The sequence below is a fragment of the Rhododendron vialii genome, chromosome 8a (assembly GCF_030253575.1).
Source record: "Rhododendron vialii isolate Sample 1 chromosome 8a, ASM3025357v1".
Taxonomy (NCBI): domain Eukaryota; kingdom Viridiplantae; phylum Streptophyta; class Magnoliopsida; order Ericales; family Ericaceae; genus Rhododendron; species Rhododendron vialii.
In genome coordinates, this window is record NC_080564.1 from 13,874,200 (window position 1) to 13,893,511 (window position 19,312).

Consider the following 19,312-nt stretch of genomic DNA (forward strand, 5'->3'; position numbering starts at 1 on the left):
TTTCAACTGTTGCGGTGGCAACCGTAAAATTAATAGAAAGTAAACTAAAGAATTTAGTAATTTGAGTTTCATAATATTTTGGATTGGTAGAAAAACACACAGAGATAGGACAAAAATAGAGAAATAAAAAAAAGAGGTAGAACAAAAATGGAGAAATAAAGAAAAGAGGTAGAACAAAAATGAAAAAATAAAGAAAAGAGACAGAACAAAAATAAAAAATAAAGGAAAGAGAGAACAAAAATAGAAAAAAACAAAAAAAAACACAAGCATTGGCATACCTGTGAGTCAAACCCAAGTTGCCTAGAGCTTTTCACAGCACACATAACCACTCCACCACACTACTGATTAGTACCAATGTCGGAAACTTTTACAAATTTATATTAATTTTTTAATTTTTTTAAAAATGCGTGGGGGCATGTGACCCCACGTACCTCCACGTGGGTCAGCCCCTGGCGGGTCCCACTTACCTTTAATACAGAGTTTACTAAAAATTATAGTTTGTAAATCATTTTTCAACAATTAGAACCGAAACGTAGTTCACTGGAATCACATGGTTTGGTTGGTGTTTCACAGATTGATTTTTTTTTTATTAACATATGCAATCTGTGTTTTTTTTTTTATCACAATCCTTGAAATTTATCTTTGCAATCTGTGCACACCAAATCGTGGAATTTCTTTAACGACTTCCCTCTGGTGACCATATAGACGATGTCCACTCCCACCTCGCAAATGAGCTGTTGGGGCACCACATTGTAGAGACCGAGCTTCTCACCAAACGCGTGTTGCCCCAGCTTGTGGTATCTGTCGAAACGTTTTCCAGAAACCATCTCATGCATCTCCACCATTTGCCATTTGGTATCTGTCGAAACGTTTTCCAAGTATCATCTCATGCATCTCCACCATTTGGCATAAGACCGAACTAATTCGGTCCATGTTAACTCCCAGATTGCATGTTAACAATTAGATTGCGTGAATTTTTATTTTTATTTTATCGCAATCCGTGAAAATTCTCAGGGACTCTCAAACTCAACATTGACGGAACCTTTGTGAAAGAGACATGTAAATTAAGGAGGAGTACTTGGTCTTATTGTGAGGACGGAAGCCATTCCTATAAAGGGAGACATTGTAAGCATGGAAGCCATTCTATACCAAGTGCACAATCAGCTGAGATGGTGGAAGCTTTGGGTTTTCGACTGGCAGCGGCTACAAGCCAAGCTAATTACTAATACAAATTCAAAGTATACTATTTTGGAAGGAGATGCGCAGAAGATTGTCAGAATATTGCAGGGGAAAATCTCATTCAGTGCTAATTTGGAAGTTATTATTACCATAAACTAGTTCTAGTTCGTTGTTTACATTCATGTTCTTTTAATTTTACTCCTAGACTAGAAGTTGTAATACGATGGCTCATTTTGTTATTGACCTTCCACTAGGTATCCCGGGATACCAAGCCCCATGGTATTTCCTCCGGTCTGTTTCTCATTTTTCGGCCATTTTTCGATCACATTTGGATGATCGATTTCGTTCATTTTGTAGAGTTCGGCGAGAACCTTAATCATGTCAAAAATTGTGTTCATCGGACTTTATTTGATACATGATCGGTACACGTGAAAATTGAAGAAAACCAAAACTGAGTCCAAAAACACAATGAATCAAAACCCAGTTTTGGTTTTTTGCCAATTTTCATGTGTGCTGATCATGTATCAAATAAAGTCCGATGAACACAATTTTTGGCATGATTAAAGTTCTCGCTAAACTCTACAACATGAACGAAATCGATCATTCAAATGTGATCAAAAAATGACCGAAAAATGAAAAATGAACTGGAGGGATACCATGGGGCTTGGTATCCCCGATATACCTAAAAGTTTCTCCTAACCCCTAGTTTGGTGATTTTCCAAACTGGGCTTTGAGGAAGCCTCGTTGGATGTTTCTTTGGTTGAGTATTGAATAGTAAAATTTACTGAGTGACAAGTTTTAAAAAAAAATCCTCCTAAAGTGCAGTTCAAAAAAAGATAAAGGAAGGGGGGCTGTTGTGCTTAAGGCACAAGAAGAAGAAGGTAGCTGTGCGCAGAAATCGGCTATCGTCCCGAGCCTAAAGATGTGATTTGAATTGTTCACTATGTAGAGTTTTACACCTAGAAAAAACCTTTTTAAAAAAACAAGCTAATCGGATATCGTAACTTAGTGAACGAACCATATTTTGGGGCAGTTATAAATCCGAAAAATTAAATTGTGGACAAATGTGGTTCGTTGATTGAGTTACCCATATCCGATCAACTTGCTTATTTGCAGGTTTGTTCTATGCGTCAAGCCATGTATAGTGAACAGTTCCCATCGTATTGTTGAGCTCGGGATGAGGCCCGATTTCCAGGCATAACAGGCCCCCTCTTAACTCTTAGATTACAGATTTTTACATTAATTTTTTGATAAATGATATTGGCACTCTAAAATTTGATGCAGACACTCCAAAAATTAGCTTAATTCCAAAGCCAATTTCTTTTATTTTTTGAAATGTCTCCATTAATTTTTAGAATATCAATATCATTTTCCTAATATTTTTTATAACTACATTCTCTTTTTACAATATTAAAAAAGTATACACATGAAATATTAATTTTAGAAGTTCACATCAAAAGTAATGATAGGAAAATCAATTCCCTCCTACCAAAAAGGTTTTGAGGAATTACTTTTGTAAACGACGCCCAATCTCCAACAACTGGCGACATCTCTGTGGTCTCCACGCTCGCTCTTTAGTTAAGAAGAATTCTTCTTCAACCCCCGAAATGCCTTGCTTCTGCATCTGAAAGCAGCCCCCAATTCATCTCTCTCTCTCTCTCGTACTCGTATACATATCAGTCTGATTTCGAAAGCAGCTTCTGAAAGAAGAGGAAGAGAATGGGGACACTTGGAAGAGCAATCTACACCGTCGGTTTTTGGATCCGTGAAACCGGCCAAGCCATGGATCGCCTCGGCTGCCGCCTCCAAGGCAACCACTACTTCCAGGAACAGCGTACGTTTCTCCCCTCATCATTCGATCCCCGCATATTCAACTCGTTTTCAAACCCTAGAAATGCAAATTAGCTGTTCTAGTAACCTGTGGTTTGATCATTTCACGTTCGAAAAAACTTTTTAGGGTTGAATCAGTGAGCTAATACGTGTTCAATATGTTAGTCCTTGTCACAGAATCTTTTCTTGTCGAGCTCCACTCGGCAAATCGTGGCTCATTTCATGAATGTGTTGTGCATATATACATCGTTTTTTTTTTCTTCCCGAAAGAGAGAATTTATTTATGACGACAGAAGAAGAAAATACAAATTACATGATAAAGGAGGAAAGGAGACCCCATTACCGCAATCCACCCTTACACTCTCCCCCCTAGCTTACTCATGTGCTTCCTGGTTGAAGTCAACACAGGACATGCCCGATACTCCAGCAACCAAAACCAGGAGCCAAAAAAGTCATGGATAATGACTTCCGCAGGCTGTTGACGAGCTGATTTCCCAGAGGCTGTATCAACCAAGCTCTTGCTATCCTATTTAACCATCACATTCCCGAATCATAACTCTTTGCCAAGCAGCACAGCTCCAAGAAGAGCATAAGCCTACACTTGAAAAGCAGAAGTAGCCAAACACATCGACTTTGTACAAGCTGCGATAAAATTTCCATACCCTTCCCGCACGATCACCCCTGTCCTCCCTCTTACTTCTTACGTCATACGCTCTGTCAAAATTAGAGGAAGTTTCCATAGGTTGGTATGGTTAGGCCTGTTGCGATTTGGTTATTAGACAAAGCTATCAGTTGGTCCATACAACGAATAAAGAGTTTGTTTACTGAATCTGTCTATTAATATCTTTTGTTTTTAACCTTATTTTCTGGTACAATTGATGAGAGAAAGCGACTTTATTTGCTTATGAGAATCTGGGGGAGTAAGCACACTGTGATAAGTGCGCTTCATTGTACTGCTGATTATGACTATTAGCCTTTTAGTAGCTTTGGTATTCTTGAGTGTGGCAAGTTGCTTGCTGATTTGCTTCTGAAATCATGATGATTATCTTGTGAAGGCAGTGTTAACTGTTACATGCTTGATGTTTGACCTAGTGTCTAGGTATTTTCTCATTTCGTTGGTACACTATAATGGTCCAATTAATCTAGTGTATACATTTGTGCTTTGCTCAACAAGAGTTATTGGGCAATCTACTTTTAGAGTTTGTAATGGTTTAGCCTTTAGAATTTTGTTTATAGCTTCGCAGTTTTGTCAAAGTTTTCTGAGATGTTTTTTTGGTGACTATACTTCCCGATGGGAAGCCCAAACCAAGATACAAACATTAGCAAAGGGCATACCCCTGCATACACCAAGAAGCCCTCACCAGGGCAACAAACAAAGAAACCACATAACACATCTGCACCAACATGTACAAGATCAAAACAAAAACCAAACACAGCTACTGAATATTTCAAAGAGGTAGACTCCAGAATATGGAAGGAAACATTCCAAAGCCCACATATGTCACCATTGATTGTGCTTAGTTTCACTCTTCTCCAAGCATAAATAGTATCTCTAATAGAATTGAAGATATGATACTGCAAGGGGGCAAACCTTATGACTGAAAAATTCTCAAATTTGTCTCAACCCCCCCAACCGGTCTCGAACTCCTTTTAACCGGAAAGAACCCCTCCACACTCCCATTAATTATCAACAAAGGCAAGCTGGGCCAGGTTTGGTGTTTGCATGATTTGAGATGTTAAATCTTGACTGATCCCTACTTAGCTTTTTGGTACAAGCTAGGATTACCAGTGGTATTTTTCGTTGTAAAAACTCAAAGTCGGAGTGCAACTGTTTAAATGCGTCTTAACTCTGGTTTGTGGTGCATCGTTGGATTACACAGACCTAAGAGGCTAAGATTAGGAGAACCTTATGGGAGATTACTTATACTCACTATAAGTCACTAGTAGAAGTTCATTTTGGAATAAGTAGATTTAGCGGAGGGATCTTTATTTATAAAGTATAAACCCATATTTGCTTTTGTGTTTTTGGGCCTCCATTTTATTTTCTTCAAACTTGTGACAAGACCTTAGATCCCTGATGCATCCCACTCGCATTATCATAATAGAGATGTCTGTTGCATGTCCCTGGAAGTTGTTTGAGTTTCTAGTAGATATAGTACTGTAGAAGTTTTGATGCTTGTTCGTCACATATTGGTATGTATATTTGGTGGCTTTCTTTACCTGTATGATGGATAGTTGGACACAGACTTGTCACCTTATTGTGCGTGTTCATGCTTATTAGATTTGGGGTTTTTTGGAAATCCTTTGGTATTAGTCACCACTTGCATATAATGTTAAGTCATTTTCTGCCGAAGTCGACTATTTGGTTCATATGAACTGAACTATCTATGTACCTTCCTCAATGAGTACTCTTAACACTTTCTCGTATTTGGTATTGGCATCTGTATGATATGGACTCAGGCATGTCACCTTAATGGGTCTGTTATGATAATTAGGTTCTTTGTTTTTTTGAAACCCTTTTGGCAGTACTTGCCCTTTTTTTGCATGTATTGACTCTTGAATTATGTATGCTATTTTCTCTCAAATTCAACTATTTGGTTCATATGAATTGAAATTTCTATGTACCATCCTTAGCATCTACTGATAGTTTGATATTTTCTCTTATTTAGTGTCTAGGCACCGAACCCTCATGAACGTATTTGACAAGGCTCCTGTGGTTGATAAGGATGCATTTGTTGCCCCTAGCGCTTCTATTATTGGAGATGTTCTGGTTGGACGAGGTTCTTCTATTTGGTATGGATGTGTTCTCAGAGGTAAGTTCCAACTGAATTAAGATTTTTTATTTGGTTAAATTTTCTGCATGTTTCGTTTCTTGCTATCAGCCAAGTTGAGCTGTTGAATTCCTTCTTCTGATGCACTCTGTGGGGCATGGATACTTCTAGAGGGGAGTCATATCCGTATCGGCTACCTATACTTGTAGCTATGTTTCCTAGAAGTTTCCACTTTCCACAATGTAGAAATTAATTTTTTTAGTTTTTAAAGTATCGGATACCTTAGGTCACATATATGAACTTCTATGAAAATAAAATTATAGCATTTCTGGCATAGTATTAAAGTAAAATTGTTAGGAGTAAAGAAAAGTATAATTTTTAATGCAGCAATGCTATTCTTAATTCTTGGAGAGAAAGATATAGTAGAATGAAATTAGAATAATCTTTCTTTGATAGTATGTTTTCTATATACTTATAGTGTCATACTCTTGTTCAATGACATTGGATTTCAACTAAGTAAGTAAACTTCAATACAATACCTTTGCACAAGGAAAATACAACGCTTACTCACAAAATTCTTGTGATTATGCGTAGTTTAATTATAAAGATATTGTTTAGTGTAACTTATCCTAGCTGTACGGCTGTACCCGTATCCTATTTTGTTTGGATTTTTTTGTATCTTTGTATATGTATCCATGCTTCATAGGATGCACTGAGACGTATGCTTTGCTGCCTCTAGTTTGCTAATCTTGAAGTTAGTGGATTGTCTACTTGTTATCTCTGTGCCGATTATTCTAGATGTAAGGCTGGAAGTGGATTTTGATATAAAGATCCAAACAGCAGCGTCAATCATTTGAGTTGGGATTTAGACCTATAAATTTGGAATCAATACCTTGACATGCAATTGAAATGGTCATGCATAAAATCAAATTTTAGGTACCTCTTTTCGGGCAAATTAGTTATCCCTTTTGATGGTAAGTCAATGGTCATGCGTTAATTGCTGTCAAGCGCTTAGTGTTCCTTCAAGCTAAGAAGCATGGATACAGATACAAATACAAGCTCAAATTTGGACACAGGACACTACAAGAACACATGGGCACCTATGAAGCTTGGGTATTCAAGAAATGTCATCATACGAATACCGGGTACTGTTATGGTACAAGTACGTCTCTAGTTCAATAAAGTTTGTACCGGGTGTTCCCAAAATATGTTGGTACATTTTAGTATCTTGGTACTGCAACAGTAGGACATTGGTATGGGGATGGAGCTTCTGTGGGAACAGGAATTGTACTCCTTGCCTTTTTTTTTTCCAGTTAACTTTTTTGATGTGTTAGACAACTAAAACTTCCCACCCATTCCCCCCTACATATCCTTAGTTCTTTTTCTGTAATTATTTTTACCCTGTATATTGCAATACTTAAAAGGAACTAGTTTGAAGTTCCTATGGAAAGGGAAACAAAAAGAACGTCCAACGATGTTCCAATTTGAGAGTGGAGTTTGGAGATTGATGGATGAAAGACATCATGCTTCTCTTTGTAGTTATGTTGCAAACTTAAAAAGGGATAAAATAAAGAGGGATCACTGAATTAAAGCGAAGGGATTATTTTATTTGATTTTAGCTCATGATTTCTCGGTACCTTTGCTTAAACTTTTTGGGAAATATATTAGATCATGCTTGAAAGAGTAGATGAACACTAGAGGACGAAGTACTCTTGAAACTGTTGCTAGAAATATTTTTGTTTTCTGTGTACATTTAGGCACAAAATATAACATTACCAATTATGTTTTCCATGTGGCGGACCCTTACTCTTGCTTCATACATCATTTTCCAAAATTAGATATCGGACACTTTGGGGCCACGTTGAATATAGAAGTATATAATTTGTAGGTAAATTCATAGGAATAAAAATCAGTGTTCTAAAAGTCGCTAGGCGCTAGTCAGGCGGCCGGGCATTGTCTAGCGCCTAGGCCGAGTGATTGGATCGGCGCCTAGAGATTAGTCATTTTCTGAAAAAAAAAAAAAAATCTCCACCCCCTCCCCAAAATGAAATCACTAGACATTCATCTAAAATCAAACTTTTGCATGTAACTTTACTTTATTGCTTTGAAGTGTTTCGGGGGAATCAATTCCATTTTTGATTAGATGATTGAACAAGACTGTTTGGGAAATGAGGCAAGAAAGCAAATAGAAGAGGAAGCGTTATGCTAGGTAGTTTGTATGAAGTAGATGCCTCTAATTTTATTCTCTCAAAAGATGGTTTGTGCTTCGCTTATTAAAGATAAGGATGCATACTGTTTAACTTGCTTTCCTTCTCACACTTGGTCTCCTGTTAAAGTTAATGACTTGGAAGTAAATAGAATTTACTATAACTGTAAAGCACTGACGGTATCCGGGAAAATTCTGATTTGTTGGTAATATGCCATGGAACTTTGGGTGGGAAGACGCAATGGGAATGTGGTAAACAATAGAAAATTTCTGCTTGTTGGTTTTAGAATGCTGGTCAGTGACAAGACTGATTCTACCAGTCTGTCAATTATGAAGCTTTGAAAGTTCTAGGATGCCTTGTAGTTTGATCATAAGAAGCCTGGAGCAATGAGAGGATTGAGTTGGTGATGAAGCTATTCAAAATGGGACGCATCAGTTAAATAGCAGAAAATAGAGAAGTAGATCCAATATCATTAAGCCGTTCCTTTGATTTTACTCATATTGTCTACAAAGATACATTTACAGAGATTTGTCTGTTGATATTGTTGAGGATATAAATTACAGCCTAAGCTTTCAGATGTTGGTACCAATTTAGCGTGGTATAGGAGTGGGCAAATATCCTACATTTGGAACATGCCCCGACCATAAATGATTCTACATCCACATGTGTTTGGATGGAAACCGAGCCTCATGATAAGGTGTACTAAGGCTATAAATGTGTTAAAAGAAGAGTGGAAATGAGTGATGGAAATTGGTCACCTGAGGTTATTTTTGGATATTGATGAAGTTTAATTTTACTTTATTGGTGAATTGAGATTTAGTTTAAAATACAAGAGTGGAACTATAATTTCTCCTATCTTCATTTCATTCGAGTTGCTTCACCATCAAGAACCGCTACCCCGTCCCACAGCAATCACATGGTCAATCGAAGCCGAGGGCTATCAATGATAGATGACCTCAGTTTATGAAAAGCTCACTCAACAAATTGAGTTGGTACAATATCAGTTATCTTGTTAGATCCGGAAGGGAGAATATAGGACAGAGATAGGTGAAGCATATGCAACATTTTTCTGATACAAGAATTGGGCATTCGCGTAATAGGATTGACAATAGGGTGTTGCACCAATTTGATATAAGAACTCTGAATTTTTTCAAAATTTCGTAGTCAAATGTAATAGCGTAACATAGGTCATAAGTGACCCCGTGATTATGTGCATCCATGCACCATATGTTTTGTTAAAGGGTAAATTTCACTGTGCACCACTGCATTTAGACTCTATCTCACTTTACCACATTCAGTTCAAAATGATAAAGCCAAATCCTCAGACTTTGATTCAATTCTCACTTTGCCCCTTCTGTTACCTATCCATCCAATTCGTCGTACAGGATGCACGTGAGGTAAACTAAGGTTATTAATGGATTTCAACCCTTGATTTCTGAATCCACCGATTTCTTCACATGTTTGCTCTCTACAATTGCTTCAAGATATTTAGGGTTAAATACCTAGACACCCCTCGAAGTTTATCTCTTTGTCTCGCTCACCGCCTCTTAGAATTTCGCCTACGGAGAGATCCTTCATTAAAGTTTTTTTGTCCCGCAGACCCCTTCCGTCAAGGTTCCGTCTAAACCTGTTAAAATTTTGACTTAAATTCTTTTAAAAGTTATAAAATGTTCCAAAATTGCCCCTATCTCTCTCTCTCTCTCTCCCCCCGAAATCACCACCACCACCAACCACCACAATCACCACCACCAAACTGCAACCACCACTGACCACCATGGACGCCGGCAACCACCGACGCTGGAGACCACCACCCATGCTGGCAACCACCATCGACTGGACCAACAACTTTCGAACAAAGAATAATACCTATCAAACTCAAAATCAACCAAAAACCCACAGATTGAACTCAAAAACACCAAAATAATCTCAAATCGAGTTTCAAAACCCTAATTTGAGCCATTTCGAAGGGTGTTTGACTTGATTCGAACCTGTACGAGCCCTAATCAGATCTCGAAATTCCTAGATCAAGACCAACAAACACTGGCGACACCCTAATCAAGCTATTCCAGAATCTTTCAAATCCTATTCGCCCGTGTAACCTTCGATTCAGCCTTTCGCAAACCCTTATCGCACCTGTCCCACTCGATTGAGACCAGATTCAGTGAGATTCGAACCAGATGCTGCTATTTTCGAAGGCTTTTGATAGGATTCACACCTGGGTCTGTCGATTCGAGTGCCGAAGGACTCGATTAGAACCCTAAATTGTGTATCTCCATCAGCACTCCCAATGATTTTGCAAATAGAGAAGTATTTGGAATGAGTTGGTGTTCGGTGGTGGTGTTTGGCCATGGTGAATGGCGTGATGGTGGTGGTGGTGAGGAGAAAAAGATGAAGACATAAATGGTGGTGGAATGAACCGGTGAATGGACGGAAATGGTGGTGGTGTTTGGAATGAGTTGGTGTTCAGTGGTGGAATGAACTAGTGTGGTGTGATGGCGGTGGGGTGTGATGGCGGTGGAATGAACTGGTGAGCCGATGGTGGTCTGGTGTGGTATATATATGTAAGGGTAAAATGGACTTTTCATTCATTCCGTTTTGGACGGAAACCTAACGGAAGGGGTCTATAGGACAAAAAAACTTTGCTCAGGGGGCTAGCCGTAGGCAAAATTCTATGAGGGGGTGAGCGAGACAAACAAGAATAGTTTGAGTGCCGAGTGGTGTCCTGGTATTTAACCCAGATATTTATGAATCTATGTTTATTAATTTTTCTCTACCCTTCACTTCCAATTCTTAAATCATTCCATTTTTTAATCTCACCTCCTTTCAATTTGAATAGGGTCGAAAACATTTGACTTCAAATTTCGCAAGGTAAACCTGACCCATTTCCTCACTACTCACATCTTATTTAGCACGGATACAGATACGGATACTCGACACATGATTTCTAAAAAAATGGGGACACAGCAATATATATATATATATATATATATATACACACACACACACACACACGGGACGGTTCAAGGGACACCCAAAAAAACACCTAAAAAAATACTCCAAATCTCAATCTCATAGTTCTCGATCAAATTTTTATGATCCGAACCGTTCAATGTGTGCAGAATATGATTTTAAGGGTGACTGCGAGAAATTAGCAAAAAAAATGACTGGAAAAGGCTTGATTTGAGCAGTTTTTATTTGAACCGTTCAATAAAAAACTGTTCGAAATTGTTTGGATCAAGCCCTTTCCGGTCATTTTTTTTGCTAATTTCTCACAAGTGCCCTTAAAATCACGTTCTGATCACATTGAGCGGCTCGGATCATCAAAATTTGATTGGGAACTATGAGGTGTATATATATATATATATACACACACACACACACTTTGGATCCAATGAGGGATCCCACACGGCCTTATCGTGCAGGACGCCCCTTTTCCGAGCGAATTGCGATGATCCGAGCCGCTCAATGTGTTCAGAACGTGATTTTAAGGGTACCCGCGAGAAATCAACAAAAAAAATGATCGGGAAGGGCTTGATCCGAGCAGTTTTTTACTGAACCGTTCAATAAAAATCTGTTCGGATCAAGCCCTTCCCGATTATTTTTTTTGCTGATTTCTCGCAGGTACTCTTAAAATCACGTTCTGATCACTTTGAGCGGCTCGGATCGTCGCAATTCGATCGGAAAAGGGGAGTCCCGCACGGTAAGACCGTGTGGGATCCCTTAGGAGATCCGAACTCTGTGTGTGTGTGTGTATATATTTATAAGTGTGGGAATGTAGTTATATGTGGAAGTATGAAGCATCAGTATATACAAACAAGCATCATATTGCACTTTTAATCCAAAATATTTTAATTAAAGTTGTAAAACACATTTACCCCCCAATAAATTATTATTATTTTTACATATTTTACCTTTGTTGCGTCCTTCTACGTGTCTTTCCCATGTCCCCCTAAAAAAATCAATTAGTAAATTTAATGGATGCAAACGACCAGTGGCGGAGCCAGGATTTTCGATAATTGGGGTCGAAAATTTAAATTAGGTGTAATTCCCTTTGGGAGTTGATAATGCCAAAACTCTTTTGTTCCTGCCAAACCAAAGGTGTATCTTTCATTACATGACTTAATTGTCCTCAACTACACCATTTGCTTTACGAAAATGCCCCTTCAAATCCCATTGGCCGATAAAATGCTTCAGATAACCAATTACAAGAAGAAAAAACAACGTACATAACATCTGCAACAAACCAAATTCTCCTAAGGATTAACCTTCAAATCCCATAAGTGCAAAGCAACTGATCCCAAACGTAGGGCAATTAAAGCCATGTAAAATGAAGTGCAAATACCAAATGGAACCACAAGATTCTCGTTTTCTGCGAAGGTTTTTCCCTGGTATAGGGTGTAATTGTCTGGCTTAAAAAGCCACGCTAGATTTTTTTTGTCCTTATTCAAAAAAAATTCGCATTTGTTAGTTTTTCGTCAATTTTTTGAGGATTATTGCTTCGTCATGACAAAAGGAATCTAAAAGGCAAAAAATTATGAGCGAAACTCAATTTTTTTGAATAAAGACAAAAATAAGCCAATAAGCCAATTTTTCATCTTTATTAAAAAAAAATTGAGTTTTGATTGTAATTTTTTACTTTTTAGATTCCTTTCGTCATGACGAAGCAATAATCCTCAAAAAATTGACAAAAAACTAACAAATGCAAAAAAAAAAATTAAATAAGGACCAAAAAAATATAGCATGACTTTTTAAGCTGAACAAGGTTAAGAGTAGTAAAGTGAATAGAACAAGCAAAGTGTATAAATCTTGTCCAATGAATATTTTTAAGATCTAAATCCCTTGTACAGTGTGAACTTTTGAGATCCTATATTAAATTTACCAGTTGATCTTTGCATTGTAAAATTTCCTTGATTTTGTTTCTATTCTGTCTGATTTGAATATGAGAGTTGTACAATACCAATATTTTTTTAGGCTATACAGAATCAAATGGGAGGTGAATGGATGTGTAATGCCATGGGATTTGAAGGGCATTTTCGTAAAGCAAGTGGTGTAGTGAATGGCAATTAAGTCATGCAATGAAAGGTACACTTTGAGTTTTGGCAGGAACAAAAAGGGTTTTGGCATTATCAGCACCCTTCACTTTTGTAATTGCTAATTGAAAGAAACAATTAAGATTAACAAGTTAATCAAAAAGTAAATATATATTAATAACAAAATGTAGCTTCGATTTACAATTGACCTCGACGACTTTTCATACTTTGGAAACGATGGATGATAGTCTCATTTGTAATGGTTTCAAAGTAGTCTTTCTCTATATACACAACCAAACTATCATGCATCCATTGGTCACACATACGATTACTTAGCCTGCTCTTTACAATATTCGTAGCGGAAAATGCTCTCTCTACCATGGCAGTAGCAACCGGTAAAATAAGTGCTAAAGTAAGAAGCTCATACACCGAGGAATATGCCATATCAAAACTTAATCACTTTACAAAAGCCCACAAAATTACTCGCTTAATTAGCCACACCAACAAGCCCACAAAACTTAATCACTTTACAAAAGCACTATTTTAATCTCATATACTTTTGAAACAACAAAAGCACTAATCCCGGTGACAATTATCACATTATTCACATGACTAGAAAAACACTGATCGGAAACTAGAACTACAATTGGGGAAAAACTTACCTACATGGTTACATGTTCGATTTCACCAAGACAAGTAACTTAGGGTTTCCACAATCTCTTCTCCTTAGTTATTTGGTTATTCTAGTCTCTACCAATTTTTATCATTCTCAGAATTTGATTCTGTGAATCCAGAGAAAAGAGAGAAAAACAATAAGATTTGGCTCTGGTTTGTGCTGTGAGAGAAATCGAGAGAGACATGGAGAAGAGAAGGAGGTTCTTACCTTCCATGGAGATTTTGGTGCAGAGCAATCAACAAAGATTAAGAGAACTGGAGAAGGGTTTGAAGAGTGATCGTCGAACGAAACCCTTTTGTTAGCGCTATGTTTGGGAATTTTAATCGTCGAATGAAAACCCTTTTGTTAGCTCTATGTTTGGAAATTTTGTGGGTGGAGATTTTATTTTAACTCCTTTTTTTCTAAGAACAAAACCCTTATATGGACTGGGGCAAAAATAAATTTTAAAGTGGGGTCAAATTAGTAAAAATGGGGTAAAAATTATACCTATCCCTACGAAAATTTGGCAGTCAATGGGGTCGGACGCCCTCCCTTGTCCCCATATGCCTCCGCCCTTGCAGACGACACATGATTTCTAAAAAATTGGGGATACGGCAAAAAAAAATATAAAATTTATTTTATACCAATGGAAATGTAGTTATATGTAGAAGCATGTAGCATCATTATATACAGACAAGCATCATATACACATCATAGTACACTAACCCAAAACATTTGAAGTAAAACACATTTACCCCCCAAAAATTACATGATTAACCCTTGTTTCCCTCTACGTGTCTCTGCGGTGTCTCTCCTGTGTCTCCCGCTGTGTGCCCATAAAAAAATCATGTGGTGTGTCCCATGTGTTTTTTGTCGTGTCCCTGTGTTCGACATAAGGACACTGATGCAGGGAGCAATATGAACTACAGAAATAGGACGTGCAACAATCAATCACAAACTGGATAGGTTTAGAGAAACCCTCTCTAGACTCTTTTTTATTCAATATCAATAACAACTCCCTTAACCCGAAGGCTTACAACTTATTATATAGGCAGAAAATCCTAACCTTAATTAAACCCTAATTCTTGTAGAACAAGAAAACATATAATAGGAAACTAAATAAACTATAATTGGAATACTGAATTCTCTAGAATGCTTATTTCTAAAATTGAAACTCCCTAACAAAATTATTAAAACCAAAATACGAAAAACTAAATAATGCTATTTATTAAATTATTTTCAATTCTCATTCTGCATCAGACACGCTAGCCTCTAGGAGTGTCAGTGCTTCATAGTAGTATCATCTATATCAGTTTAAGCTCCCCACACATTTATTCACTATACCATACCACACCAAACTTAAGAAGTGTTTTGTGGGTGGTGTGAAGGAAATCTGTGTGTCGTGGATATCAGAAGAGGTATCTGTGTTAAAGCTGCGGTTCTGATGAAGCATTAGTGTTGGGTAAGACTATTTAAGTATGTGATAGTGTCTCTACTTAAACAATCATTTATTGGATGAATGTGCTTGTTGCCATAGAAAGGAAACAAGGAGGTAGCTTAGACACCTGCAGTGCATTTATTTTCCTGCTATGTTGCTTTTGCCATCTTTTAGTGTAGGCTAATGAAACTTGGGGAAGTAAGAATCAGAGATGCTGATGCAGTCATTATTCATTTTCTTCTTCCTGGTTGTCTTGTGAATCATCTAAATCTACTATTTATTTGTTGTGGTGAAGGATGAACAGCTCGTGAATGTTTGTCGAGTTACTCCCAGCTGATTTTTGGGCTAGCATACATGGATACATTACATATGTTGCTTGTTAATGTTTGCAGGTGACGTGAACAGTATTAGCGTTGGATCTGGAACAAATATACAAGATAATTCTCTTGTTCATGTAGCCAAATCTAATCTAGCTGGAAAGGTTTTACCTACTATTATCGGTGACAACGTAACTGTTGGTGAGTGACAGCTGTTAAAGTTTTGATTGGTATAGACCTGGTTGTGCTGTGGTTTTCTGCTTTGCATGTTTCTTACAATATCCTAGTTGGACCGGACAGGTCATAGCGCTGTCTTACATGGATGTACCGTTGAGGATGAGGCATTTGTGGGTATGGGTGCAACCTTGCTTGATGGGGTAGTTGTTGAGAAACATGGAATGGTTGCTGCTGGAGCCCTTGTGAGGCAGAATACGAGGATCCCGTGTGGAGAGGTTTGTAATACTTCCTCTCCTGATATTGAATTACATGACTAGTACGTTCCTGTTTGTTTTCATACTATCCCCAGCAATTCATGGTGTCAATTTTTTGAAAACAGTAATACGTTTGTTATGAGTCTTGGTTGGAATCTATGGGAAGGTTGGACCTTCTTATGACCCTTTCTGTTGAATGGTCAAGTAGAACTCAAGACTCTCAACAGCCAGGAGTTGGCTTTAGGAACACTTAGGGGGGCAAGGGAAGGGATTGCTGCGTTAGGGTGAATTGTTTATTCATCAAAAGAACTTGCATCAGCTTTCAAATTTTGTCACTATCTCATGGTTGGGATTCCTTACGATCTCGCTTTTCTCATCCATGATGGATCATATGGGAATGAAAGTTTATGGTGGATCTTTTGAGTACAGGCTTGGTTGTATTCTTCAGTGTAGGACCATAAAAATATCTAATAGCTATTACTATCGTTGTGGCTGTTTTCAACCAGACGTTGGGCAATAGGGCTAATACACTCCCACAGTAGCACGAAGAAGAATCAAGCAAACACATAAATCAAGCACAGCAATTGAACAAGGATTTACCTTATTTGACAAGAATGCACATGTTTACGGCTCGCATCAATTTACACTATAATTAAATGAGGAAGGTGTTACCAACTGACAGCCAGGGTTAACATTATACACTGCTAACAATCACCAGAACTACCGAAACAACCTCAGTAGTAGTCCACATATTCCATCTTTGTATTGGCCAGACTGGATGTCAGAATGGATATTTTTTAGTATATTCTAGGGTTCAAGAGACCTAAAAGACGATTTTCATCCAGCTGCGCCGCTGTGTGATCTATTGGTTCTTGTTCTTGCCAAAGCAAGTTTTGCAACATTGTGTAATAACTCTAACTAGGATCTTGAGCTCAAAAAACATCTAACTAACCAAACAAAAAATGAATTTTAGCTGAGTGTTAGGTGTGTTTAAACACAGGTGTGGGGAGGTAATCCTGCAAAGTTTCTGAGGAAGCTTACAGAGGAAGAGATAGCATTCATCTCCCAGTCGGCCACAAACTACACCAACTTAGCACAGGTTCATGCAGCTGAAAATGCGAAGAGCTTTGATGAGATAGAGTTTGAAAAGGTGCTCCGCAAGAAGTTTGCTCGTCGGGATGAAGAGTACGATTCTATGTTGGGCGTTGTTCGGGAAACGCCTCCTGAGCTCATCCTTCCAGATAATATCTTACCAGACAAAGCACCTAAGGCTGTCTGAACTGAGATTTTTTGCCTGTTAGGGATCTTCCTACCGGTGGTTTTCAAGTTAAAAAGGATGTTTTGTTTTGTTATTGACATTGGCTGCCTTGCTTTTCTAATAATTTTTGGGGCCAGGCTGAAGTTATAATGATCCGGTAAATGGCTCTGTTGAGAAACTCTATTTTGTCTTTGTTGAGAGCATTAGTACTTGAGACATTATTCTGATGTTGCAAGATTAATTTGGAGGGGATATGGAGGGACTCTGTTGTTTGTCCCAGGAGCATTATCTTGAGGGATTATAATTTGTATTGGGAACCAAGGATAAGAACTGAGGTCCACTGTTGATGGATAGAAATAAAGCCCAATTCCCAAAAACAAAAAAAACATTTTCCCGTGGAATAGTATTGTCCTCCGATGTGTGATATTAAGGGTATTTTTTTTTTTGGCGGTGAGAAATTCTAGCCATCTTGCCCGTGCAACCTTGCTTGATGGGGACTTCAACACAACAAAAACGTCCATTTAGCTCTTCAATTCTTGGAGGTATAAGGGGTTATTGTTTCGGTGGTATTATAAGAGCAATCATTTTGTGCATATATTGCTTAAGATTAGGTTTGTCTTCAATCTTTCCCGCCCTATACCCCTAATGATTAGAGATTAGATGAATTTTGTTATTGTTGTTGTATGAGTAGTTTCTACAAAATAGTTTTTGGTTAGCTACTGAATTTTCTCATGATTTTCCTTGCCCACATAAAAGAAGAAAGCAAATAATTTTCCTTGAACATTTTAGTTTTTTTTACGAATCTGGGATTGAATAAAATAGCCGAACTTGATTTTTACACATTAATAGCACGGGTGAATGACTTATGTATCGTAAGTGGAGCGGAGTGCAGTTGATGCCTCCATTATACTTTCATGCACATGGGCAGAGTTCGATTCCCGTATGCACTCATCCTTCTCCCCAAGTCTCCTAAGATATAGTAGATTAGGTTTTATAAGTGACAAAAAAAGAAAAGAAAAGAAAGACTTTTGTACCATTCTGTTTAGAGAATGTTCCATTTCTACTAGGCCATTATTTCTTGAAGTAGATTACACACTCCAAAAGAAGCAACATTACACCCAAGTATCCTCCCCAGACATACAAACATTTGAAAGCACTAAAACATTGTTATACAAAGGAAGGAAGCCCTTCTTTTTTTTTTTGCTTCCCCTTGCCATTGATGAGGGGCTTCATTAGATCAAAGGAAGGAAGCCCTTCTTCCTCTGCAAGTATCAATTGTTCCTCTGAACATACGCCCAAGCTGTACTTATACTTAAACCCCATCCCTATCAACTTCTTCGATGAAAATGGCACAATTGGCTATTCCTTATCCAATGCCGCCCTTACACCTGGCAAGAAAAAGCAAACAAGAACTTTATAAAGAACGATGTGGCTACTTGTTTCTCTATCATATTCATTTCCGTAGAAAATACCCATTGTTTAGGTTAGTTGAAGAATGCCATTACCATATGACCATTAGCATGAATCAAAGAATTCTTCCTTGTTAACCCGTTCTAGCGTTCTTTAGTATTATGGCATTAAAGTTTAAACTCATTGTGTATGTTTTTTTTTTGGCTTTACCTGTATATTTTATTTCGTAATATAGACATACATACATCTATCATATAACAATATCCATACATATAATTCTTACTCTTAGTTACACACCTGTAATTTAACTACACTTTCTAACAACATTCTTCAAAGACGAATTCCCATTTATTTGTCAATGACACATATTTTAGTCCTACTTTTTATACATTGGTCATATAACTACCTACTTTCGATAACACTATTGGATATGACCTTAATTACACCCATATATGTATCTTATTCAGAAAAAATTGTATTCTCGCAAAAGAGTCGAATGGTGTGATAGTAGCAGTGATATCTTGAAAACTTTCATTGCATAACATTTTTTTTGTAATTTTCTGAATTTGAATTTAAAAAATAAAAATTTAGAGGAACTTAAATACTCCTGTACCATAGACAGAATTAATTCTGCATCCTAATTAGTTTAAATCATTAAGTTATCATCCTGAAATTTGAAAAAAACCCAACATTACAACCCCCCCCCCCCCCCCCCATTCGTTGCCTTCCATTAATTGCATTACCTACCAATTTCAGAATATGGTAAAATTAGCGTAATTATTGATC

General features: G+C 37.6%; 1 protein-coding gene across 1 annotated transcript; it reads left to right on the top strand.

The window, feature by feature from the left end:
• The first annotated feature begins 2,643 nt into the window (after positions 1-2,643).
• LOC131297913 (gamma carbonic anhydrase 1, mitochondrial) lies at positions 2,644-17,502 on the top strand. Its single transcript, XM_058323117.1, has 5 exons — positions 2,644-3,013; positions 5,679-5,822; positions 15,503-15,628; positions 15,728-15,879; positions 16,859-17,502. The coding sequence occupies exons 1-5, from the start codon at positions 2,899-2,901 to the stop codon at positions 17,135-17,137; spliced, it is 816 nt and encodes a 271-aa protein (XP_058179100.1). The 5' UTR covers positions 2,644-2,898; the 3' UTR covers positions 17,138-17,502.
• Positions 17,503-19,312: the final 1,810 nt, after the last annotated feature.

Coding starts and splice junctions, on each gene's coding strand:
- LOC131297913 (XM_058323117.1), top strand. CDS start 2,899: ATGGGGACACTTGGAAGAGCAATCTACACCGTCGGTTTTTGGATCCGT. Junction 5,823..15,502: donor GTATGGATGTGTTCTCAGAG/GTAAGTTCCAAC, acceptor TAATGTTTGCAG/GTGACGTGAACAGTATTAGC. Junction 15,629..15,727: donor CGGTGACAACGTAACTGTTG/GTGAGTGACAGC, acceptor TGGACCGGACAG/GTCATAGCGCTGTCTTACAT.